This window comes from Balaenoptera ricei, chromosome 13 (genome assembly GCF_028023285.1).
Source record: "Balaenoptera ricei isolate mBalRic1 chromosome 13, mBalRic1.hap2, whole genome shotgun sequence".
Lineage (NCBI taxonomy): Eukaryota > Metazoa > Chordata > Mammalia > Artiodactyla > Balaenopteridae > Balaenoptera > Balaenoptera ricei.
In genome coordinates, this window is record NC_082651.1 from 41,598,039 (window position 1) to 41,624,095 (window position 26,057).

The window sequence follows — 26,057 nt, forward strand, 5'->3', positions numbered from 1 at the left end:
AGGCACAGAAGGAAGCCTGGGGAGAATCAGCTTTGGGATGAATGCTATCCAGGGCGATGACTGGTTTTCAAGGCTCATACCCTGTGCTTTCAGTAGGACTCTGTCTTTCCACAACACTCTCTATTAACCAGGCTCCCTCAAACCCAGGGAACCCACTTAACTCCTTGATCCTGGCAAATCCCCACCCTTCCCAAGAGCTTTCTTTTTATAGAGTCAGCTTAGGAATATAGTTGGCTTGAGAAAAACAGAACTGAACCAAAGGTCCTACTGAGACAACAGAACAAACCACGCTGCAGTACTTCCCATCCAGTCACAGTACTTCACAGTTGCTCTTCTCTCTTGCCCAATCATTGCCCAATATCTGATCCAGAGATCATATTCTATTAGCACCCCTAACATTTGACAACACTTTACCCTCCAAGGTGATCCTCTTTAAGCCTAGGCTCTGAGATCAATCTTTACTAATATTCAAGTCTCTTAGTGGTTTTAGAATTGGGTACTTACCAGAGCATCCTTAGTCTGTTACACCCAGCATATAAAATAATAGGAGAAATAGAGATTTAAAAAAAAAGAATCACCTGCTATAGTCTCCACCTCTGTATCTGGTAACAAGGCCTATGTTGATAATCAAGTTTAATTTTTCCATTACTCATTCCATCTTCTGCATAACCCTCTGCCAGCAGGAAGGCTGGGCAGATTTGAGTCCTTGCTGGTCCTGTCTTTATCAGATTGCCACAGTTTTCCATTGACCAGGGCTATTGGGCAAGTGAGTCGTAAGAGGCACACTCCCATGAAACTCAGTTTCCCCCAGTAAACAGGACCAATTATCCCATCAGGTACAATGATCTCTTTCCCTTCCTGTTCGTCCAGTGGCATGAGGAACCCCAAAAGGTGAAAGGGCAGTCTCAGCTTCCAATTCATTCTGGTGTATGCATTCTTCTCTTAGGTACTTCCAAAAAGACTGAGGCCAAGGTCACAAAGATGGGAAATAAAAATCCTTCAAGTGGGTTAGTGGATATAATAGTGAGAGGGAACACCCACACCTCCACTCCTTAGTTCCCAAACCTATGCATTCTGACCATGGGGGAGATGGTACCACATATTGGCCTCTGTCTAAAGTATATAAAGCGGGCTTCCCTGGTGACGCAGTGGTTAAGAATCCGCCTGCTAATGCATGGGACATGGGTTCGAGCCCTGGTCCGGGAAGATCCCACATACCGTGGAGCAACTAAGTCCATGCGCCACAACTACTGAGCCTGTGCTCTAGAGCCCATGAGCCACAACTACTGAAGCCTGTGCACCTAGAGCCCATGCTGTACAACAAGAGAAGCCACTGCAATGAGACGCCTGCACACTGCAACGAAGAGTAGCCCTGCTCACTGCAACTAGAGAAAGCCCGCGTGCAGCAAAAAAGACCCAATGCAGCCAAAAATAAAAAATAAATAAAATAAAAGGCTACAAACTGCAAAAAAAAAAGAAAAAAAATAAATAAAGTATATAAAGCATCTGCAGGACAACACCCATACTTTCCAAGATGTTGTCTCCAATTTGTGCCATAACTACTCTAGCAGGTCATTCCACCTATCAGCCACCTGCTTCTGGGTTATGGAGCACACAGGAAAACTTGTGAAGTCTGTGGGCATAAGCCCATGGCCCACATGTCCGTTTACCAAAAAATGTATCTCCTTGTCAAAGTGAGGTTGAATGCTATTCCATGGTGATGGATAAGTCCATCCATAAGTCCACAAATGTGGTACTATCAGAAGCCCTGAGTTCAGAGAAGACAAATCCAGACCCAAAACGTGTATATCCCTGGTGAGGACAAAGCATCGTACCCTCCATGATGCGAGGGGCTGAATATAGTCAACCGGCTACCAAGTGGCTGGCAGGATCTGAGAGGAATGTGTCATATCCAGGCTCCTCACCCTTACCTTATCTATGACACCAGATGAGGAACTACTTCAAAGCTGCCATAGAAAAAAAAAAAAGAAAAAAAAAAAAAGAAGCTGCCATAGAGGTCTTCTGGTTCTCCATGCCTGTTGTTTTTTTTGTTTTGTTTTGTTTTTTAAATTTATTTATTTATTTATTTATGGCTGTGTTGGGTCTTCGTTTTCTGTGCGAGGGCTTTCTCCAGTTGCAGCTAGCGGGGGCCACTCTTCATCGCAGTGCGCGGGCCTCTCACTATCGCGGCCTCTCTTGTTGCGGAGCACAGGCTCCAGACGCGCAAGCTCAGTAGTTGTGGCTCATGGGCCCAGTTGCTCCGCGGCATGTGGGATCCTCCCAGACCAGGGCCCGAACCCGTGTCCCCCGCACCGGCAGGCAGACCCTCAACCACTGCGCCACCAGGGAAGCCCCTGTTTTTTTTTTGTTGTTGTTGTTTGTTTGTGTTTTTTGGCCATGCCCCATGGCATGTGGGATCTTAGTTCCCCGACCAGGGATCAAACCCGTGCCCCCTGCAGTGAAAGCCCGAAATCTTTACTACTGGACAGCCAGGGAAGTCCCTCCATGCTTGTTTTAATTGTATGCTTATAACTTTTCTCTTTTTCTCTAAATATGCTAACTGGGGCCATAGGAAACCAGGTAAATCTAGAATCTTTATAATCACTATTGTTGTCACAGTGACTTAAGTGCCACCGACACTTCGTCTTCCAAAGCCTGCCCTTAAACTTCATTCCTTGATACCACTGGTGATAATTGGAATAATTGTGATGATACTGCATACCAGATTACCATGTCCTATTCACCCCTGGCAAAGAGGTTATGTATTACTTGAATATATGACCAGTGCAACCCCAGAATCCAATTTTTTAAAATTTTCACTTTGAAATAATTATGGATTCACAGGAAGTTGCACAGAAATGTACAGGGAAGTTCTGTGCACGCTTCCACCAACTCCCCCAATGCTAACATTTTAAGCGACCATAGAACTATATGAAAATCAACAAGTGGTATTAGTACAACCCATAAAACTTTTTCAATTTCACCAGTTATATATGCACTCACTTGTACGTGCATATAGCACTATACAATTTTGTTATGTGTAGCCTTGCATAACCATCACCATGATCAAGATAATCAATTGTAATATCAAAGACTATTTCATGTTACCCCTTTATAGTTACACCCATCCTCTCTCCCAATTCTTAATCCCTGTCAATAACTAGTCTGTTCTCCATCTTTATTAACTGCTATTTATGAATGTTACATAAATGGAACTATGTGGTATGTATCCTTTTGAGACTGGCTTTTTTCATTCAGCATAATTTCCTTGAGGTTCATCCAAGTTGTTCTGAGTATCAATGGCTTGTTTTTAGTTGTTAAAGAGTATTTCATAGTATGGATTGACCACAGTTTGTTTAACTATTCACCCACTGAAGGGTATTTCGGCAGCTTCCCTTTTGGGACTATTACAAATAAAGCTACTATGAATATTTGTGTACAAGTTCTTGTGTAAAAATAAATCTTCGTTTCTCTGGGATAAATGCCCAAGAGTACAAATGCTGGGTCATACGGTAAGTTCATTTTTAGTTTCAAAAGAATCTAACTATTTTCCAGAGTGGTTGTGCTGGTGGGCAATGTATGAGTAACCAAGTTTGTCCGATTCCTTGCCAGCATTTGGTATTATCACTGTTTTTCATTTTAACCATTCTGATACTTGTGTAGTGATACCTTGTGATTTTAATTTGCATTTCACTAACAGCTAATGATGTTGAATATCTTTTCATATGTTTATTTGTGATCTGTATATCCTCTTTGGTGAAATGTCCTATCTTTTGCTGATTTTTGATTGGATTTTTTTAATTTTAAGTTTTGAGACTTTATTTTTTATTTTATTTTTTAAATTTTTTGGCCACACCATGCGGCATGTGGGATCTTAGTTCCCCGACCAGGGATGGAACCTGCCCCCTGCAGTGGAAGAGCAGAGTCTTAACCTCTGGACAGCCAGGCAAGTCCAAGACTTTATATATTTTAGGTATAAGGCCTTGGTTGGATATGTGATTTGTAAATATTTTCTGCTACTCTATAATTTGTCTTTATCATCCTTTTAGGTCTTTTGCAAAACAAAAGTTTTCACTTTGATGAAATCCAATTTATCCATTTTTCCTCTTTTGGATTTTACTTTTACTTTTGGTATCAAGTCTAAGAACTCTGGCCAAGTACTAGATCCTTAAGATTTTCCTTACACTTTTCTGAAAGTTTCATAGTTTTGTGTTTTACATTTAAATCCATGATCCTTTTTGAGTTTTTCATATAAGGTGTGAAGTTTAGGATGAGGTTCAGTTTTTTGCTGATGGATGTCCAATTGCTCCAACACCATTTAATGTAAAGTCTACTCCTATTCCATTGAATTGCCTTTGCTTCTTTGTAAATAATTAATTGGGTATATTTGTGTGGATCTATTTCCAGGTTTTCTATTCTGTTCCATTGATCTATGTGTATTTCCTTCTGCTAGTACCATGCTCTTTTGATTACTGCACCTAAATGGTAAGAATTAACATTAGAAAGTGATTTCTTTCCCTTTATTCTTCTTTTTCAAAATTGTTTTGGCTATTCTAGGGCTCTTCCCTTCCCATATAAACTTTATTTATTTATTGAGATATAGTTGATGTACAATATTATATAAGTTTCAGGTACACAATGTAGTGATTCACAATACTGAAAGGTTATATTCCATTTATAGTTATGATAAAAATATTGGCTATAATCCCTGTGATATACAATACATCGTTGTAGCTTACTTATTTTATACATAGTAGTTTGTACCTCTGAATCCCCTACCCCTATTTTACCCCTCCCCCCTTCCCTCTCCCCACTGATAACCACTAGTTTGTTTTCTCTGTGAGTCTGTTTCTTTTTTTGTTACATTCACTAGTTTACTTTTTACATTCCACATAGAAGTGACATCATACAGTATTTGTCTCTCTGTGTCTGACTTATTTCACTCAGCATCATGCCCTCCAGGTCCATCCCTGCTGTGGCAAATGGTAAAATTGCATTCTTTTTTTTATGGATGAGTAATATTCCATTCCTATATATATTACATACATGGCATAATATATATACACCACATCATCTTTATCCATTCACCTGTTGATGGGCATTACGTTGCTTCCATATCTTGGCTATTGTTAATGATTTTGCTAGGAACATTGGGGTGCATGTATCTTTTCGAATCAGTATTTTCATTTTTTTCTAATATATACCCAGGAATGGAATCGCTGGATCATATGGTAGTTCCAATTTTTAGTTTTTTTGAGAAACCTCCCTACTGTTTTCCACAGTGGCTGCACCAATTTATATTCCCACCAACAGTGTACGAGGGGTCCCTTTTCTCCAATCCTCTCCAACATTTGCTATTTGTAGACTTTTTAATGATAGCTATTCTGACAGATGCGCTATCTCATTGTGGTTTTGATTTGCATTTCTCTAATAAGTAGCGAAGTTGAGCATCTTTTCATATGCCTTTTGGCCATCTGTATGTCTTCTTTGGAAAAGTGTCTATTCAGGTCTTCTGTCCATTTTTTAATCAGGTTGTTTGTGTTTTTTTGATATTGAGTTGTATGAGCTGTTATATATATTGGATATTAACCGCTTATTGGTCATATCATTTGCAAAAATTTTCTCCTGTTCAGGTTGCCTTTTTATTTGTTGATGGTTTCCTTTGCTATGCAAAAGCTTTCAAGTTTAATTAGGTCCCATTTGTTTAATTTACTGTTTTTCCCTTTGCCTTAGGAGACAGATCCAAAAAAATATTTCTATGACTAATGTCAAAGAGTGTTCTGCCTATGTTTTCTTCTAGGAGTTTTATGGTTGCAGTCTTACATTTAGGTCTTTAATCCATTTTGAGTTTTATTTTGTATATGGTGCTAGAGAATGTTCTAATTTCATTTTTTTACATGTAGGTATCCAGATTTCCCAGTACCACTTACTGAAGAGACTGTCTTTTCTCCATTGTATATTGTCCCCTCTACCATAGATTGACCATAATCCAGTGTGTGGATTTATTTCTGGGCTCTCTATTCTGTTCCATTGATCTATGTGTCTGTTTTTTTTTTTTTTCCTCCCAATACCATACTTTTCTCTTTTTAAGATTTTTTAAAATTTTATTTATTTATTTATATTTTGGCTGCATTGGGTCTTCATTGCTGTGCGCGGGCTTTCTCTAGTTGCGGCGAGCGGGGGCTATTCTTCATTGTGGTGCGTGGGCTTCTCATTGCAGTGGCTTCTCTTGTTGCAGAGCATGGGCTCTAGGCATGCGGGCTTCAGTAGTTGTGGCTCCCAGGCTCAGTAGTGTAGCTTGTGGGCTTGAGCATAGGCTTAGTAGTTGTGGCACACGGGCTTAGTTGCTCCATGGCATGTGGGATCTTCCCAGACCAGGGCTTGAACCCGTGTCCCCTGCACTGGCAGGCAGATTCTTAACCACTGTGCCACCAGGGAAGCCCTAAGATTTTTTTTTTCGATGTGGACCATTTTTAAAGTCTTTATTGAATTTGTTACAACATTGCTTCTGTTTTATGTTTTTGTTTTTTGGCCACAATGCATGTGGGATCTTAGCTCCCTGACCAGAGATCGAACCCACACCCCCTGCATTGGAAGGTGAAGTCTTAACCACAGGACCACCAGGGAAGTCCCAATACCATACTGTTTGATTACTGTAGCTTTGTAGTATAGTCTGAAGTCAGGGAGCATGATTCCTCCAGCTCTGTTCTTCTTTTCAAGATTATTTTGGCTATTTAGTGTCTTTTGTGTTTCTATACAAATTTTAAAATTATTTGTTCTATTTCTGTGAAAAATGCCCTTGGTATTTTGATAGGTATTGCATGGAATCTGTAGTTATCCTGGGTAGTATGGTCATTTTAACAATATTAATTCTTCCATTCCATAAACACTGTTTATCTTTCCATCTATTTGTGTAGTCTTCAATTTCTTTTGTCAGTGTCTTATAGTTTTCTGAGTACAGGTTTTTTACCTCCTTAGGTAGGTTTATTCCTAGATATTTTATTCTTTTTGATATGATTGTAAATGGAATTTTTCCTTAATTTCTCTTTCATAGTTCATTGTTAGTGTATGGAAATGCAACATATTTCTGTATATTAATTTTGTATACTGCAACTTTACCAAATTCATTGATGAGCTCCAGTAGTTTTTTGGTGGCGTCTTTAGGATTTTCTATGTATAGTATAATGTCATCTGCAAACAGTGACAGTTTTACTTCTTCCTTTCCAATCTGGATTCCTTTTATTTCTTCTTCTTGTCTGATTTCTGTGGCTAGGACTTCCAATACTATGCTGAATAAAAGTGGCAAGAGTGGGTCTCCTTGTCTTGTTCCTGATCTTAGAGGAAATGCTTTCAGCTTTTCACTGTTGAGTATGATGTAGCTGTGGGCTTGTCATATATGGCCTTTCCTATGTTGGAGTGTATTCCCTCTGTGCTCACTTTCTGGAGAGTTTTTATCATAAATGGATGTTGAATTTTATCAAAAGCTTTTTTCTGCAACTATTAAGATGATCATATGGTTTTTATTCTTCAATTTGTTAATGTGGTGAATCACATTCATTGACTTGCAGGATATTGAAAAATTCTTCCATCCCTGGGATAAATCCTACTTGATTATGTGTATATGATCCTTTTAATGTATTGTTGGATTTGGTTTGCTAATATTTTGTTGAGGATTTCTGCATCTATGTTCATCAGTGATACTGGCCTGTAATATTCTTTTTTTTTTTTTTACAATTTATTTATTTATTCATTTATTTTTTTTGGCTGTGTTGGGTCTTTGTTGCTGCTCATGGGCTTCCTCTAGTTGCAGGGTGAGCAGGGGCTACTCTTCGTTGTGGTGTGAGGGCTTCTCATTGTGGTGGCTTCTCTTGTTGCAGAGCAGGGCTCTAGGCGAGTGGGCTTCAGTAGTTTTGGCACACAGGCTCAGTAGTTGTGGTGCATGGACTTAGTTGCTCCGCGGCATGTGGGATCCTCCTGGACCAGGGCTCAAAAACGTGTCCCCTGCACTGGCAGGCAGATTCTTAACCACTGCACCACCAGGGAAGTCCCTCATTTTCTTTTTTTGTGGTATCTTTGTCTGGTTTTGGTATTGGGCGGGGGGGGGGGGGGGGTGATGCTAGCTCCGTAGAATGCATTCAGAAGCATTTCTTCTTCTGCAATTTTTTGGAATAGTTTCAGAAGGATAGATGTTAACTCTTCTCTAAATGTTTGATAGAATTCACTTGTGAAGCCATCTGGTCCTGGACTTTTGTTTGTTGGGAGTTGTTTGTTTTTGTTTTACTGTTTCAATTTCATTATTGGTAGTTGATCTCTTCATATTTTCTATTTCTTCCTGGTTCAGTCTTGGGAAATTGTACATCTCCAGACATTTGTCCATTTCTTCTAGATTGACCATTTTATTGGCATAGTTATTCATATCAGTCTGATTCTTTGTATTTCTGTGGTGTTGGTTTTAACTTCTCCTTTTTCATTTCTGATTTTTTTTTTAAATTTGGGCCTTCTCTCTCTCTCTTTCATGAGTATGGCTAAAGGTTTATCAATTTTGTTTATCTTTTCAAAGAAACAGCTCTTAGTTTCATTGATCTTCTCTACTGTTTTTTAAGTCTCTATTTCATTTATTTTTGCTTTGATCTTTGATTTCTTTCCTTCTACTAACTTTGGGTTTTGTTTGTTCTTCTTTATCTATGCTCCTTTAGGTGTAAGGTTAGGTTGTTTATTTGAGATTTTTTCTTATTTCCTGAGGTATGCTTGTATCACTATAAACTTCCTTCTTACAACTGCTTTTGCTGCATCCTATAGATTTTGGATCGTTATGTTTTTATTTTCATTTGTCTTCAGGTATTTTTAAATTTCCTCTTTGATTTCTTCAGTAAGCCATTGGTTATTTAGTAGCATATTGTTTAGCCTCCATGTGTTTGTGTTTTTTGACAGTTTTTTTCTTGTAGTTGATTTCTAGTCTCATAGCATTGTGGTCAGAAAAGATGCTTGACATGCTTTCAATTTTCTTAAAAATTACCAAGAATGTGATGTGAGCTATCCTGGAGAATGTTCCATGTGCATTTGAAAAGAATGTGTATTCTGCTGCTTTTGGATGAAATGTCCTACATACAGCTATTAAGTCCATCTGACCTAATGTGTCATTTAAGGCCTGTGTTTCCATATTGATTTTCTGTCTGGGTGATCTGTCCATTGATGTAAGTGGGGTGTTAAAGTCCCCTACTATTATTTTTACTGTTGATTTTTCCCTTTGTGTCTGTTAATATTTGCTTTGTGTTAATATGTTGGGTGCATATATATTTACAATTGTTATACTTTCTTCTTGGATTGATCCATTGATCATTATGTAATGTTCTTCTTTGTCTCTTGTAACAGTCTTTATTTAAAAGTCTATTTTGTCTGATATAACTATTGCTACCCAGGCCTTCTTTTGATTTCCATTTGCATTGAATACCCTTTTCCATCCCCTCACTTTTAGTCTGTGTCTTTAGATCTGAAATGAGTCTCTTGCATGCAGCGTATATACATGCACTTGATGTTGTCCCAGAAGTCTCTTAAAACTGTACTCATTTCTTTTCATTCTTTTTTCTGTTCAGCGGCTGTGATTTCCACTACTCTGTCTTCCACTCACTGATCCATTCCTCTGTATCATTTAGTCTACTGTTGATTCCTTCTAATGTATTTTTCATTTATGATTGTATTCTTCGTTTCTGTTTGGTTGTTCTTTATATTTTCAAACTCCGTTTAAAAAATTCTAACATCTCACTCTGTGCATCCATTCTTCTCCTGAGTTCTTTGATCATCTTTATGATCACCACCCTAAACTCTTTCTTGGGTAGATTGCCTATCTCCACTTAGTTCTTCTTTGGGTTTTATCTTGTTTCTTCCTTTGGAACATGTTCCTGTTACCTCGTTTTGCCTAAGTTGCTGTTTTTATATTTACGTATGTGGTAGATTGGTTACATTTCCTAACCTTGGAGAAGGGGCCTTTTGTAGATGTCCTCTGCTTCCCAGCAGCACACTCCCCTCGTCACCAGAGCTATATGCTCTAGGGGTTCCCCGTATGAGGGCCATGTGGGCCTTTCTGGTGTCTACCCCCAGTGGGCGGAGTTGGGGCCTGGGATCTCTGGTTAGAGGGCCCTGGGGGTCCCAAGTCTGGTGCCTGCACAGTGGTGTGTGGGGTGGTGTCCTGGGCCCTCTGGTGGGCAGTGCCATGTCCAGGGGCAGCTGTGGGTTCAGGGGGTGGTGAGGCAGCCTGTCTGCTAGAGGATGAAGCTATGTCCATACACAGTTGCTTGGCCTGAGACATCCCTACACTGGTGCCTACAGGTTGTTGGATCAGGGTGGGGCTTGGTCCTGGGGCCAATAAGCTAGAGGGAGGATTCCAAAATGGCACATGCCAGAACTAGTGTCCATGTGGTAGAATGAGCTCCCCAAAATGGCTGCCGCCAGTGCCTATGTCCCCACTGTGAGCTGCAGTTGCCTCCTGTCTCTCTGGAAGACTGTCCAAGATCAGCAGGTAGGTCTGACCCAGGCTCCTATCAAATTACTCCTTCTGCCCGGGGTCATGGAGCATGTGAGATTTCGTGTGCATCCTTTAAGGGTGAAGTCTCTATTTCTCCCAGTCCCCTGGAACACCCTAGAGTAAGCCCCACTGGCCTGCAAAGCCAAATGCTCTGGGGGCTTGTTTTCCCAGTGCAGGACCCCCAGGATGGGGAGTCTATTGTGGGGCTTCAAGCTCTCACTCCTTTGGGAGAACCTCTGCCATTGTAGTTATTCTCCCCTTTGTAGGTTGCCCAACTGGGGTTACAGGACTTGACTACATCACATCTCTGCCCCTCCTACCCATCATGTTGTGGTTCCTTCTTTATATCTTTAGTTGTTGATTTTTTCGGGTAGGTTCTGGTCTTTTTCACCAATGGTTGTTCTGCAAATATTTGTGATTTTGGTGTGCCCAAGAGAGGTGAACTCAGGGTCTTTCTACTCCAGCATCTTGGCCAATCCCCCTCCACTGTTTCAGCTTTATGTGTCCCACATATACTTTAGAATAAGCTTGTATGTGTCTACAAAAATAAACTACTTGCTGGGATTTTGACAGGAATTGCACTAACCTATAGAACAGTTTTGGGGAGAATTAACATCTTAACTGTGTTGAACTTTTCAATCCATGAACATAATCATCTCTCCATTTATTTAGGTCTCCCTTAATTTCTTTCACCAGCATTTTATAATTTTCATAATATAGATCCTGTATATGTTTTGGTACATTTACACCTAAGTAATTTTCTTTGGGGCAATTGTAAATGGTATTGAATTTGAAAAAAAAAATTTTGGTTTCTACTTATTGTCAGTATATAGAAAATGCAATTCATTTTTTGTATTGCTCTTATATCTTACTGAACTCATATAATAGTTCTAGAAGTTTTGTTGTAGATTCCTTGGAGTTTTCTATGTAGACAATCATATCATCTGCAGATAGCAATAGTTTTATTTCTTCTGATTTTTTTTTCTTGCAGTGGCTACAATTTATAATACTATGTTGAATAACAGAGGTGAGAGTGGACATCCTTTCATTGCTTGGGATCTGAGAGGGACAGCATTGTCTTTCAATGTTAAGTGTGATGCTAGCTGTAGATTTTGGGGGGGTAGAGCCTCTTTATGAGATTGAGGAAGTTCCCATCTATTTTTAGTGGACTGAGAGGTTTTTTTGTTTGTTTATTTAACCATGAATGGGTGTTGAATTTTGTCAAATGTCTTTTCAGAATCAAAAGCTATCATATGGCTTTTTCCTTCCTTAGCCAGTTGATATGGTGGATTACATTGATGAGTTTCCAATATTGAACCAGTCTTGCATATCTAGAATAAATCCCTCATACAATGGGCAGGAAGCATTCCTTCTTCTACTTTCTGGAAGAAATTGTATAAAGTAATTCTTTGAATGTTTCAAAAAATTCTTCAGTGAAACCATCTGGGCTTGGAGTTATCTTTTTTGAGTGTTTTAATTATAAATTCAATTTTAGGATTATTCAGGTTCTCTACTTCATCTTGGCTTAGTTTTGGTAACTTGTGATTTTCAAGGGACTTGTCCATTTCTTCTAAGTTGTCGAATTTGAGCAGAGATTATTATTCATAGTATTCCTTTATTCTTCTAATAGCTGCAGTGTCTGTTGTGATATTTCCTTTTTCATTCCCAATATTAGTATCCGTGTCTTCTTTTTGTGAATCTTGCTGAGGTTCATCAATTTTATTATTTTTTTATTTTTTATTTTTTAATTTATTTTTTATTTATGGCTGTGTTGGGTCTCCGTTTCCACGTGAGGGCTTTCTCCAGTTGCGGCAAGTGGGGGCCACTCTTCATCGCGGTGCGTGGGCCTCTCACTGTCGCGGCCTCTCTTGTTGCGGAGCACAGGCTCCAGACGCACAGGCTCAGCAATTGTGGCTCACGGGCCCAGTTGCTCCGTGGCATGTGGGATCTTCCCAGACCAGGGCTCGAACCCGTGTCCCCTGCATTGGCAGGCAGATTCTCAACCACTGCGCCACCAGGGAAGCCCAGGTTCATCAATTTTATTGATTTTTTTTTGAGGAACTAGCTTTGTTTCATTAATTTTTCCCTCATTTTCCTCTTTTCAATTTTATTAATTTCTGCTTTATCATTTCCTTCTGATTACATTGGGTCTCTTTTGCTCTTCTTTTTCTAGCTTCTTGAGCTATGAACTTATTTCTTCTACAAAGTAAGCACTTAAATATCCCTCAGTACTTCACTAGCTGTAGCCCACAGATTTTGATGTTTTCATCTTCATTCCTTTTTTTTCCCTTTGAAACGTCATCTTTGACCCATGGATTATTTATAAGTGTGCTGTTTAATTTCCAAGTGTTTTGTGATTTTCCTATTGTCATTCTGTTGTTGATTTCTGTTTGATTTCATTATGGTCAAAGAACATATTCTGTATTATTCTAATTGTTTTAAATGTGTCAAGGTTTGCTTTATGGTCCAGATAATGGTCTGTAATGCACATTCTATACTTGCTTGAAAACAATGTGTATTCTGCTGTTGCTGGGTGTTCTAGAAATGTCAATTAGATCCTGGTGATTTGATGATTTTTCTTCAGTTCTTCTGCATACTTGATGATTTTCTCTCTAGCAATTCTATCAATTGGTGAGAGGTACTGAAGTCCCCAAGTATAACTGATTTTTCTATTTCTCCTTTTAGCTCCACCAGTTTTTCCTTCATGTATTTTGAAGCTTTGTTGCTTGGTGTTTAAACATTTAGGATTGTTACATCTTCTTGGTGGACTGATCTTTTTACTGTCAAGTAATGTTTCTCATTGTCTCTAGTAATACACTTTGAAGTATAATTTATCTGATATTAATATAACCAGTTAAAAAATTAATGTTAGCCCAGTTTTGAAGGACAGTTTCCTAGAGCCACTTGCAGTACCAATTATTCTATCAATCTAGGCCTCATTAAGAAATAGCACACTGATATTAGGATAACGGGAGGAAGGTTTAATAAAGAGTCTATTGACAAAGTGTGGAGGCTATAGGGTAGTTCAACACCCTAGGATGAGTAACAGTAGTTACTAGTTACTGGAACCTAAAAGGAGAGAGAGTCCTATAAAGAATGCAGCCTTGATGAAAACGTTGATTCCTGGTTGAAGAACAAAGCCAGATTGAGGTGATCCTGCAGAGAGAGAGAGCCAGGAGAAATACTCTGACCTCACTTACTCTACTGGATTTCCTGCCATGCCTCCTCATTATTCAAAACCACTCAGAAGTGGACAGGCAATGGATGCTGTCCACATAGGTTAGCCTCCTGGGGCAGAAAGCAGGGTGGGAAAGGGTAGAGAGTGGATCTGGTAGGCCAAACAGAAAATATCTAACAGTTCCTTACCTGAAGGACCCTGAAATTTTCTCTTGGATTTACCTCTAGGTTTTTAAGACTCAAATTCTAAAGAGAGGATTATAATAACTAGAACTATCTAAAAATGGAACTGGCCACAATGGGAGCACCCAGGCCCTAGAAGTACTCCTTGAATGGACAGCCATTCCATTGCGGGAATGCCATGGAGAATTTCGAGCATCTGAAGACTGGCCTTGGTGACCTCTGATGTCCCCCCAGCACTGAGATTTTGCTGCCAAGACGGCTGCAACAAAACAGCCTAAAAAGTATGGAAACTAGTCAGTGTGGAAGTCCTAACCACTGGCATTAGGAATCAGGTTGGAGTACAGAGAAAGTAGACTGGGGTTGTCCATGGGACATGACAGAGGAGGCATTGTGTGTATGGATGTTTCAAGCAAGGCTGGGGAGATGAAAGGGACAGGAGCCTAGTGGAATCATCCACAAATGAACAAGGAAAGCAGCAATATCACATTAGACAAAAGATGGAAATTAAACTGTTGCCTTACATCAGCGCCAGAGTAGATGGCATGTAAAGGTGTGTAAATGTGATTTTCCTAAATATGGGATTTCATCTCAAAAGTGTGCATATTTTCCTTTGACAATGGGATAAAGTTCAAATTCCCAACCTCAACATCTAAAGCTGTGAGTTTGAGAGAAAGCTGATAAAACATAAGAAAATGGATTAGCTCTCAGAACTGAAAATCCAGAGGTAGGGTGGCTTCCATGTTGGTTCCCAATGGCAGGACTACTTAGAAGAAAAGGGAAAAATGAGTGCTTCACAAGCAAGCAACAGCAATCACATGTACAAGCCCTCCTAAGTACCTTTCATTCCCACCTCTAAACCTCACTTCCCCACAATAGCAACTCCTCTCTCTCAGGTCTTGGAGCTACACTATACGTCCATTTAATTGACATGCTGAACAGAAGAGATTGGAAGTTTCAAATACTTAGGTGCCAAGCTATTCTACTCAAGGAGAAAGGCCCCGGGTGAACACGAGGAAGGCATGATTTCTGCCTTCCTTCAAGCTGTTGGTCACAGGTGCCCCTTTTGGCATGCGCAGCCCTCCCTGCTAGGTGTAATTCAAAGTTTAATGACACAGTGTATTTCTTAAGTAAAAAAGGCCTGAAATACAAGCAAATTACTTAATCAAGGGCTCAAAGAAGGAAAAGAATAGAGAGATTCAATAGTGTTCTCTGTTTAATTCAGTTTCCTTATGTTTAAGTGTTCCTCAGGTTTCTAACTAATATAGCTTTGAATGTCGCGTTAGAAAAACCTGGCTGGGTCACACTTACCAAGAGCCAGCAGCTCACTGCAAAGTATGGGGACACTTCTACAACTGCAGAGTGATTATACCTCGGTGCCAAAGTTTGAACTTCACCTTTGCAACATCCCTCAGGTGTCTTCACCCCTTCCTTCCCTGGCTGGGGCAGCTTACCACAAGGGGTTTTCCTTGGGAAGGTGGTGGCAACAGGTGTGTTGGAGTTGGAGGACTGAAAATAAGAAAGTTCTAGACTACAGGGCCATCACAGGGTAGATAACACCTGAGTGCAGCTCCCAGTCAGTCCCTGCAGTGGCTGTTATAAGCCAGGCCTCTCTTCTCTGGTCCTTAATACATGACTAGGATCAACCCAGGGGCCTACACACACCTGGAGTCAAGAAGTTGTCCTCATTGCAACCAAGCCTGGTGAGAGGTGGTGCGTTAATTACACTTCCACCCAAGCCTCTGGCTAGTCTTTTCAAAAAGGCACCAGCAAACTCCAGGTGCCCCTCTTGGCCACTCAGAAGCCTTTCTTTGTAAGTCAGGAGAGACTCAGAAGGCTCCAGCTGTTCTACAGGGCTGAAAGAGTCACCACAGATGCAGCAGGGCTGCCACCTCTAGGGGAATGCAGCCCCACTGGCAGGGGTGTACTAAAGGCAGGGCAATGGGTATAGTCTATTCCATGAAGGCCAAATTGGGGGGGGGGGTCTGTAAAGTACTTAAAAATAATAAAAACTGAGTACAACTGCTTTTATCATCATCATTTACTATAGGCAACTCTATACAATATTAGTGATAAAATACCCCACCCCACCAAAGACCAGAGACCACTCCTACCAGTGAGCTACCAGGGTTTTCCACCTTATCCACTAATGCTTTTGCAGGTAACTGAAACAAAATACTCCATACCTATGCATGGAAGGCCATCCTTCTTCCTTCTCTGATTCCTGGTCCTACCAATACAGCCACATTGCTATGTCTATCTATGAACTTCTCTTCCTCATGACCCCAAGGGGTCTAACCAGCTGACCAGAACTCTGGAGGGTGAAAAAGAGCATGGCCTCTGGGTTAAGATGCACTGGTTTCCAATTCCAGTGCTATCACTTGCTAGCTGTGTGGCCCTGAGCAAGTCATCACCTCTTTGAGCTTGCTTCCTCATAAGTAAAATGAGAATTACCATAGCATCTATTTCCTAGGATTATTTTGAAGATTAACTGAGAATGCTATAACACATTTAGCACACTGGCACATGGATAGGATTCATATTTCACCTACTCCTAGGTTATGAGAATTAAAAACTACCAGCCCACACTCTACCAGACAACATTCTTTTTTTCACTCCTGACTCCAGTTCCAATGTCTAGTTTGATAAATGAGCTCATCTTACGTAAGTGAGATTTTTTTTTCCACACAAATTATTTATATGTCTATAGTAACTAGAGTTGTTTTCTCACAGGTTATATTACTCTTTCTGTAAGAGACTTAAATTTAAGAAAAGCAAAATCTTCAAGTTTAGGGCCCACCTAAGAGTACAAAGAAGCTGGCCACGTGAGGATGTGCTAATCAATTAATTTCAGTTCATGCCTAAAGTATCCAACACTTTAGTTTAATTGCAATGTATAGTCTAATGACATATAATAAAATTATTGATATGGTGAGGTCCAAGTCTACCATCTTTCTGTAAGTTTTCTATTTGTCTCTTTAGTTCTTTATTTGCCCTTTCCTTTTTTTTGGGAGGGGGGTTAGATTATGTCTTAGTAATCACTTTATCTTCTCTGTTGACTTTTTAAACCTACCTATTATTTTTTTTAGTGGTAGACCACTAAAAAATATATATACCACTTCACAAGTAACGTAAAAACTTAAAACAGTATAATTCCATTTTACTCTCTAACCTCCCCCTTTGTTGTCATTTATTTTACTTTTCCTTTTGTTAACTCTCAACATCTATACCTCTCAGTAAGCATTTAGCATAGGCAAAGTTGTCAAGTATCTTTTTATGATCTTGTTCTCATATAAGACTTTGAAAAAGGACAGAAACATGATTTATATACATATACACACACACTTTTTAAAAAAAAGTTCAGCACGTACCTCAGAAGCCTGTAATGTTTTGATGATGAAGATTCATAGATGTCAGAGCAGAATAAAGTGGTAGAGAGTAAATCATAGAACCTTATTTCCTTTTTTTCATGGAGTCTGGGGCATAGAATGTGTTATCCATTTCCCACTCTTTCCTTGTAAATCTTCTAAAAGTCTTCTTATAAAACCACCCCTTTAAGAAAAAAATACTAAAGTTTTATTGAAAGGTATACTACCCTTCAGCTCATGGAACGTACTGTAATTTAACTCCAGCAGTGTTGTGACCTGTAAAAAGTTCAGCATCTGGCAAATCCCCTCCTCCTATGTTTACACAGGATTCAGATATTTCCTGCCTCTCCTCTACCTTCAACCTCTGTTCTTATTGTCACTGGGTCTTCATTTAGGTTAGCAATCATTAAAGGTACAAGGTATTAAAAACTGATTATCCCATGGGTATGAATCTGCCTACATACATAAAAAATATATTACAAAATTAACAAAGAAAGGTTACTTATGTCAGGAAGGGAAGCAACAGAATGGAGACAGAAGCTAGGCTTCTTTGTCCTATAAGTGTGACTTTAGAAGCATGTAAAATGTTTTACGTAACGCAAAATTAAATTGAAAAAGGTAACCCTTAAAAATCAAAAATGAAATTAAACAAACCTCAATGTTAATCTAGATGGCAGCATAACTGTTAAAGAACTATTCCAAGTGACTTGAAAGCCCTATAATTTGAATGTATATCCTTACTAGGATATACCCTAAAGGCAAAACAAGAGCAAAGATGGAAAAAAAATTTTTTAATGTTTATTGGAGTATAGTTGATTCACAATGTTGTGTTAGTTTCAGGTGTACAGCAGTGAATCAGTTATATATGTACATATATCCACTCTTTTTTAGACTCCTTTCCCATATAATCCATTACAGAGTATTGAGTAGAGTTCCCTGTGCTATACAGTAGGCCCTTATTAGTTATTTTACATACAGTAGTGTGTATACGTCAATCCCAATCTCCCAATTTATCCCTCCTCCCCCTTATTTCCTGTTAACCGTAAGTTTTTCTACATCTGTAACTCTGTTTTGTAGATAAGTTCATTTGTACCTTTTTAGATTCAACATATAAGCAATATCTTATGTGTCTTTTTGTGTCTTACTTCACTCAGTATGACAATCTCTAGGTCCATCCATGTTGCTGCAAATGGCATTATTTCATTCTTTTTTTTATGGCTGAGTAATATTCCATTGTATATATATATACCACATTTTCTTTATCCATTCCTCTGTTGATGGACATTTACGTTGCTTCCATGTCCTGGCTATTGTAAATAGTACTGCAATGAACACTGGGGTACACATATCCTTTCGAATTATAGTTTTCTCTGGATATATGCCCAGGAGTGGGACTGCTGGATCATATGGTAGCTCTATTTTTAGTTTTTTAAGGAACCTCCATACTGTTCTCCATAGTGCCTGCACCAATTTACATTCCCACCAACAGTGTGGGAGGGTTCCCTTTTCTCCACACCCTCTCCAGCATTTACTGTTTGTAAGATTCTTTGATGATGACCATTCTGATGGGTGTGAGGTGATATACTTCATTGTAGTTTTGATTTGCATTTCTCTAATAATTAGTGATGTTGAGCATCCTTTCATGTGCTTTTTGGCCATCTGTATGTCTTCTTTGGAGAAATGTCTATTTAGGTCTTCTGCCCATTTTTGGATAGGGTTGCTTGTTTTTTTGATATTGAGCTGCATGAGCTGTTTGTGTATTTTGGAGATTAATCCCTTGTCGGTTCCTTTGTTTGCAAATATTTTCTCCCATTCTGAGGGTTGTCTTTTCGTTTTGCTTATGGTTCCCTTTGGCGTGCAAAAGCTTTCAAGTTTAAAATTTTCTGTTTTTAATAATCACATTGTTGGTTATGGTCTTGGTATTGTTATTCTGATGTCCTTGAGAATGAGAATTCCTGACATAGGACAAAGAAGATCTAGACTTAAAAGAGCTAAATAAAAACTTGTAAGTCCGAATTTGAACCAGAAGAATCAGTATGATCATGATGCATTTTATCTTAAAAACAAAACATACACTTCCAAGTTCCAGCCACTGAAGAGCAATAACCAAACAGAAGCAATGAACACCCTAAGTAGACACTGTTCCTTAAGGAAACAGCTGACTTCAGATTTGGGGCAGGAGGTATTCAAGATGAGCCTGCAACATCTTCATACATAGATAGGAAGGAACCTATTAAAATTAGTTGTGTCATGTTAAAAGGAATGAGGAGTCAAATCAAAAAGGCCAAAAATGGAACAATTGAGTATCAACAGGCTGATACTGCAAAGGTTTGTAACATCAAATATGTTAAAATTCATCAACTCAAATTAATATTTAAATAAAAAGAATTTATCACGATCAGTGAATGCCAATAAAACAACTTATTTTTGGGGGGAAAAAGGTAAATAAAGGAAAAGCATCAAATATGTATCATGTCTTTTTTACATAAACCATACCCACTGAGTAACCAAACAGCAGATGAGGGGAAGTTCTCTTTTCAGACAAGTATCCTAGTTTATACAAGAAGAAATACAGAATTATAATATCAATGTTTCACAATCCCTAATGACCAAGCGCATCAAAGCTCTAAGCATCAACTGCTACCAAAATCCCAAAGAAAACAGGTATTTCGTGCCTCCTGATCAGGAAGACCACACACCGTCTGAAGCAGTCTTGCCAAAAAGAAAGGAAATTCTGATCAAGGTTCTGTATTCAACTATCAATTTATAAGAGGAATATGTTAGAATTCCACTGTATAGTTGCAATCAACAAAATCCAGGCTGTGTGAAACCCTTCAGCAGTGCTTCTCAAACTATGTGATGGATCAGTTTATTTTTCACCCCCTAATTTCCAATCTATCACAGACTGATACTTGTAAATATTTTTTTAAAAATAAAAAATGCAAAAACATGCAAGCCCGATTTTTAAAATTATTAGATTCAACAAACACAGCCTCTGTCAAATGGCGATGAAGTTTCTGAACACTTTCAATTTCTGTACTAGTACCAGACAGTTCGTGGACTGGCACTAGATCCAAAGACCACATTTTGAGTAGCATGGCTTTGCAAAACTGAATATCTCGTTTCTTCATTAAATAAATTACCAGAAGAGAGTCTATATATTAAAAATTTAAAAGACCTGCCAAGCCAGCAACAACGTATGGATCTTATTTTGATCTTGATGCAAACATAGTAAAAGAAAACAAAAATCATTTGTGAAAGAGTAGAAAATCTGAACTGGATTTTTATTTATTTATTTTGGCTGCACTGGGTCTTCGTTGCTGCGTGCGGGCTTTCTCTAGTTGTGGCGTGGCGAGTGGGGGCTACTCTTCGTCGCGGTGCACGGGCTTCTCATTGTGGTGGCTTCTCTTGTTGCAGAGCACGGGCTCTAGGTGCACGGGCATCAGTAGTTGTGGCACGTGGGCTCAGTAGTTGTGGCTTGTGGGCTCTAGAGCGCAGGCTCAGTAGTTGTGGTGCACAGGCTTAGCTGCTCCGCGGCATGTGGGATCTTCCCAGACCACTGCTTGAACCCGCGTACCCTGCATTAGCAGGCGGATTCTTAACCACTGCACCACCAGGAAAGTCCCTGGATTTTTATTTAAATAAGGAATATTTTTAATGATATTATTGGTTATTTTAAGAAGAATCCTTATCTTTTAGAAATACATAATGAAACATTTATGGGTAAAATGACATGCTGAGATTTACTTTAAAATAATATGAGAAGTGAAAAAAGTAAATATATAAATTGATAACTGCATTGATAATTACTCAACCTAGATAATTAGTATATATAAATTACCCTATTCTTTTTCAAATGCTTGATATTTTCTACAATCAAATAATAAAACATTAAAATAAAAATTTAAAGTTTTAAAACCCGACTCTCAACACATTCTTTTTCTTTTTAAAGAATTCAGAAGGAGCAGTTTTGGAGAGGCAAAACCTCCACAGCATTCTATGCCAGAAAGGGTAAAAGAATCTAAATACCTTTATAGAGGTGTTGAACACAACCTTTTCTTGCTTTGGTGTCTAGATAATGATAGAAACTATGCTGAAATGATAAAAGTAAGCTGCGATCCAATTATATACCTTAACCAACTAGTAAGCAGAAACTGCTATGTAAATGACATCCCATATGTGTAGTGTGAATAAAGGGAGGGAGGTATTTCAAGGTTTTCTGGAAAAGTCTAGAACACTTCTAAGATTATATGCAAAAAAGGTAGGTTTATTTAAAAAAACAAAACAAAACAAACCTAAAAATCTTTTGTATTTGGAGCCCTAAGATAAAAATTCCCAGTCTTAACTGCAAGCAGCAGCAGAGAGGAACATTATTTACTACATATAGTGAACCATCAACATGTGTCACTAGGATAAAACACACAAATCACCTCTACTATACTTTTATGCTTTAGCAGTTCCTTTTATTTTAATTTAGAATCCCAATATCCAGATAACTAATTTGAAGGAAATAAGAGTTTCACATTTAAATTCTTAAGATTAGGGAGTTCCCAGGTGGTCTAGTGGTTAGGATTCGGTGCTTTCACTGCCATGGTTTGGGTTCAATCCCTGGCTGGGGAACTGAGATCCCACAAGCCACGTGGTGTGGGCAAAAATAAATAAAAAATAAATTCTTAAGATTAAACACCAAGGTTGATCCAGGCAAGATTAAAGAAGTTCCTAATTTCTCTGGTTTTAAAAGCTTCAGAAGCAGCCCCAGGAAAAGATTCTTTAAGAGTCTTATTTACTCTACTGGTGTGTTTTTTTGTGGGGGTGGTGGCGGGCTGCACCACACAGCCTGTGGGATCTCAGTTCCCAGATGAGGGATTGAACCCAGGCCTTAGCAGTGAAAGCCCCAAATCCTAACCACTAGAGCATCATGGAACTCCCCTACTCTGCCACCTTAACTTGCCAGCACCTTATACTCCAACCTTTTAATAGCTCTTCTCCCTCTTAGTACCTCATTCACCTATATGGTTTTAATTACAACAGACTCTTGGCATTCACAAGCCATCCCTCTCCCCACCCCATTCCTTACTCTGTGGCGCGTAGTATTTTATCATTTTGCTCAGGTTGTGGCTAAGTGCGAACTGAGTGTGCAGTGAGTTTGGTGAGCAACAACAAAAAGATGTTGTGTTCTTCACTCCACTCTTGCTGACTGTGAGCTAACTCTTGTGCTGTGATGGGAGTAAGAGATCTAAAAAAGTAGTTGTTTTTTGTTTCCCTCCATTCACCCTCTATTGTTAATTGGTGCATTCTAATCTAAAGAGATAAAGAATCAGATACTAAAAATTCTAAGTCAGTAGGCTTACGTCTGAAGCATGGCCTCATCTAAAACTTTACAGTACAGGGCTGTGTCCAGCACCTAACAATCCAGTGAATTATTTTTTTTTGTACCTTTACAACTCCCCACAAACATATTAAATAATAATTCAAGTGGTTTAAAAAGCAATTCTTGTGGTCTACAGAAAGTAAAGGCTACTTTGTCTTTGTAGTTTCAAGTTAATATTAAATGACTTGCTAGGAGCTACCTTAAATGGGTCCTGGCAAAAATAGCAGATGCTACCAGACGCAGGAAAAATATCTTTCTAACCCATTAAAAAAGTCAAGCAAGGTTTTACTCAAACCTACCTGAGCCAAACATGCTGTAATTGAATTTTATCCAGAAAAATTGAGAGTTTTAAGAAATCTTTGACCTGTACCAGTTGAAGCAAAGCCAAACACTGTCATGCCTATGACTTCCAGTAACACAAGAAGAATCCCCAAACATCCCAAGTCTCAGTGGTTGCAGAGAAGCCTGTTTGCAGAGGCTAGCAAGTCTTTAATAAATCAGCCACAAACACAACATGGTATTTTAAATATACAGTAGGAACATTTATTTAAACACTTCTAAAAGATATTTCTCCATGCCTGATGATTTGATATAAAAATCAAACCCATCATACTTTCCCCTTCAGTCTCTCTACATCAAGGGCAATCAGAAATTTGTACAACATGAATATTTGCTTCTGAAACAAAAATTACAAATTAAGTGATAACAAAAATACACAAATCAACTGGACCCTAAACGAATTTCTAATGAATTTTTTCCCCTTTCCCCCAATCACCTAGAGCTTCTTTCTTCAGCCTCATTCTGCTCCTTTTCCTTTCTTTGCTTGGCCATGAACTTCTGTTAAAAGCAATTCATAATATAAAATATTTATTAGATGTTGCTTTGCTGTGTTACAAACGTATCTAATATATTTCATTGTATTTACAATTTAAAGAGCTTGAGCCTACAGAATAAAGATTAGAAACACAGTGCCTTACATTAACATTCCTTCCTTCCATTCGTGCATCATCTGATATTTATGATATACTTATGCATTATCTTGATGCTGGGGGACTCAGTGGTCAACAAGATAGATAAGGCCCCTTACCTCATGGAGCTGACATTCTAGTGGGGGAAGAGAAACAATAAAAGAATAAACAAGATAATTTAGGGGGTGGTGGTTAAGTATTATAAAGGAAAGAAAGACTGTAAAGTAAATGAGATTGACTGTTTTTTGGGGTGGGAGGAGTGTTCTACTTTAGCTAGGTCTTTCTTTGTCAAAGGTCTTTCAGGGAAGCTGTTATTTGAGTCGAGACCTAAAAGATGAGGAAGAACCAGCTATACAAGGGGGGTTGGGAGAGGGCAAAGGAACAGCAATATAAAGGTGCAAAGGCAGCCAAGGGGCCTTTCATGTACGAAAAAAAAAAGAGCCAAAAAAGCTGAAACAGAGTGAGCAATAATAGTGAGGTCAGAGAAGTAGAAAAAAAATCAGATCACGAAGGGCCTTACAGACCCACAATAAGAAGTTTGGATATTATTCCAAGTGTAATATGAAGGCAGTGGAAGATTTCAAGAGGAAAAGTGGCATGTTAAGAGCATAGGTAGCACAGCACAATGTTTAAGGGCATAAGCTTAGAATAAAACAAAGGTAGGTTCAAATCCTAAATCTGCCACTAACTAGCTATGTGATCTTGGGGATTAGGTACTCTTCAATCCTGTTTCCTCATCTTCAAAATTGGAACTGATAGCATCTACCTCATAAAATTGATTGGGGGATTGAACAAGCTTCCAGCAAATAACAGCTCAATGAATGTTAGATGAGTGTCTGTGCCACAAATTCAATACAGAGGATATATAAAGCAACTCTCAAACATTCAGGAGGAATCAGAACCACTGTTTCAACTATGGCTAATGACGATTCTCTAGAGTTCTATCTAAATGTGTCCCAAAGACATGTACAACTAAAAAAAGGGGTGGTGGTAGTGAGGAAATGGATTAAATAAAGTTAAGTGGATTCTTTGGCTAGACAAGTCTGAAACTTTAACATGTTATGTGTCCATGACTCTGCAAGAGGGCATCAGAATATACAGTTTCCCACACTTTAATGGAGTGTCACATGGGACTAGTGATATGCAAAATCTACTCTGGCAAACGTTGCCAGAGGAAAAGGAATAAAAACTAGGAGTTACTGGCAAGATACAGTGAAGGACATGAATAGTACTTTGAACTTAAGAGGAATAAACTTAAGAGGAATAAACAAACCTTAAAAAGTTCGTCCAAAAGGAAAGAATGTACATTTTGTGTGGACACTTCAGTAGTTTGACTATGATACCACCACCTGAAGATTTGATGAGTTAAAAATTAAAAATATCTACCTCTGTATTTTGCTTATGACGTGTACTCCTGCAGTGATTTGTCATTGCTTTTTCACCTGAGTAGAAGAGGGAACAAATTGGACAGAAGAATCCAGCCTTCGGTACAAGAAAGTCTAAATCTAGAGGACAGGAAGAGAGAGGGGGAAGAGGAAGGAAAAAAATTAACAATGATTTATCTAGAGCTGTGTTCATTTATCTAAACATGATAAACATACTAAGCACAGTATACACTTATATACAAACATAATACACACTGTTATGTATCTAGGGATCAAGAGCAATTAAGCCTCTAATCACAAAACCGAAGTCTTTATTTTTAAACAAATTCTGTAATATTCCAGAGCCTCCAGGAATGGCAGGGAACTCCTTCAGAATAGCAGTTCACTGGGAAAGAATCTGGTAGTCTTTGAAATAAACCTCTTAGGAATCCACTGTTAAAATAAAACAGGGAGAAGAGGCAAAATGATAGTCAACTGTCTGCTTGAGGAATACACTGGGTAAACAAATAAGGTGCCCCTTAGCTCATCTGAGCTGGCCATGAACAAAGTTTGCTAGCTAAGCTTTTCCAGCATGTCCTACTCAACTGGAATTTCTGCCTGGGCAAGTATAACTCAATTCTTACTAGAGCAACAAAGAAAGTACATATCCCAGACTTCAAGAGTGCAATAAAAATATCTTTGCCAGGTAAAAACACAGCTTAATAAACTGTTCTCAGAAATGCCAGTGTGCAAAGCTTGCTAATTTCCACTCTAATCATCTAAGCAAGGTCACTGCATTACTCATCTAAACAACAGAACACTTATTACGGTTCTGAATTTTTATTTCACATGGATAAGGAAAAAATGTCATTTTTACTTTACCTTCAGGGACATCAGGTGCCACTGATTTCCCCAAAGAAGAGTCCTCAATCTTCCTGCGTTTTCGTTCTGGTTCTGAATCCATTAATTCAGATTCTTCATCAACTAAACTCATTAAATTTTTCAAGGAAAAAAAAAAAGTTATTCAAAATAGATTTATAGATTTTATACTAAGTGATGTTATCTGAAGCTAACATCAGATAATCTCTGCCTTCAAAGATTAATCTA

General features: G+C 38.7%; 1 protein-coding gene across 4 annotated transcripts in view; it reads right to left on the bottom strand.

Annotated features, from left to right (window-relative positions):
• Positions 1 to 23,135: 23,135 nt before the first annotated feature.
• ZNF638 (zinc finger protein 638) overlaps positions 23,136 to 26,057 on the bottom strand; it is a 147,739-nt gene continuing 144,817 nt past the window's right edge. For 3 of the 4 annotated variants that reach the window (XM_059943020.1, XM_059943017.1, XM_059943016.1), the window contains 3 exons: positions 25,833 to 25,934; positions 24,973 to 25,091; positions 23,136 to 23,455 (listed from right to left, as the gene is read on the bottom strand). In XM_059943020.1, the coding sequence (XP_059799003.1) occupies positions 23,390 to 23,455; positions 24,973 to 25,091; positions 25,833 to 25,934 (287 nt within the window). In that variant the 3' untranslated portion in view covers positions 23,136 to 23,389. The other variant, XM_059943018.1, reaches the window with a different exon arrangement.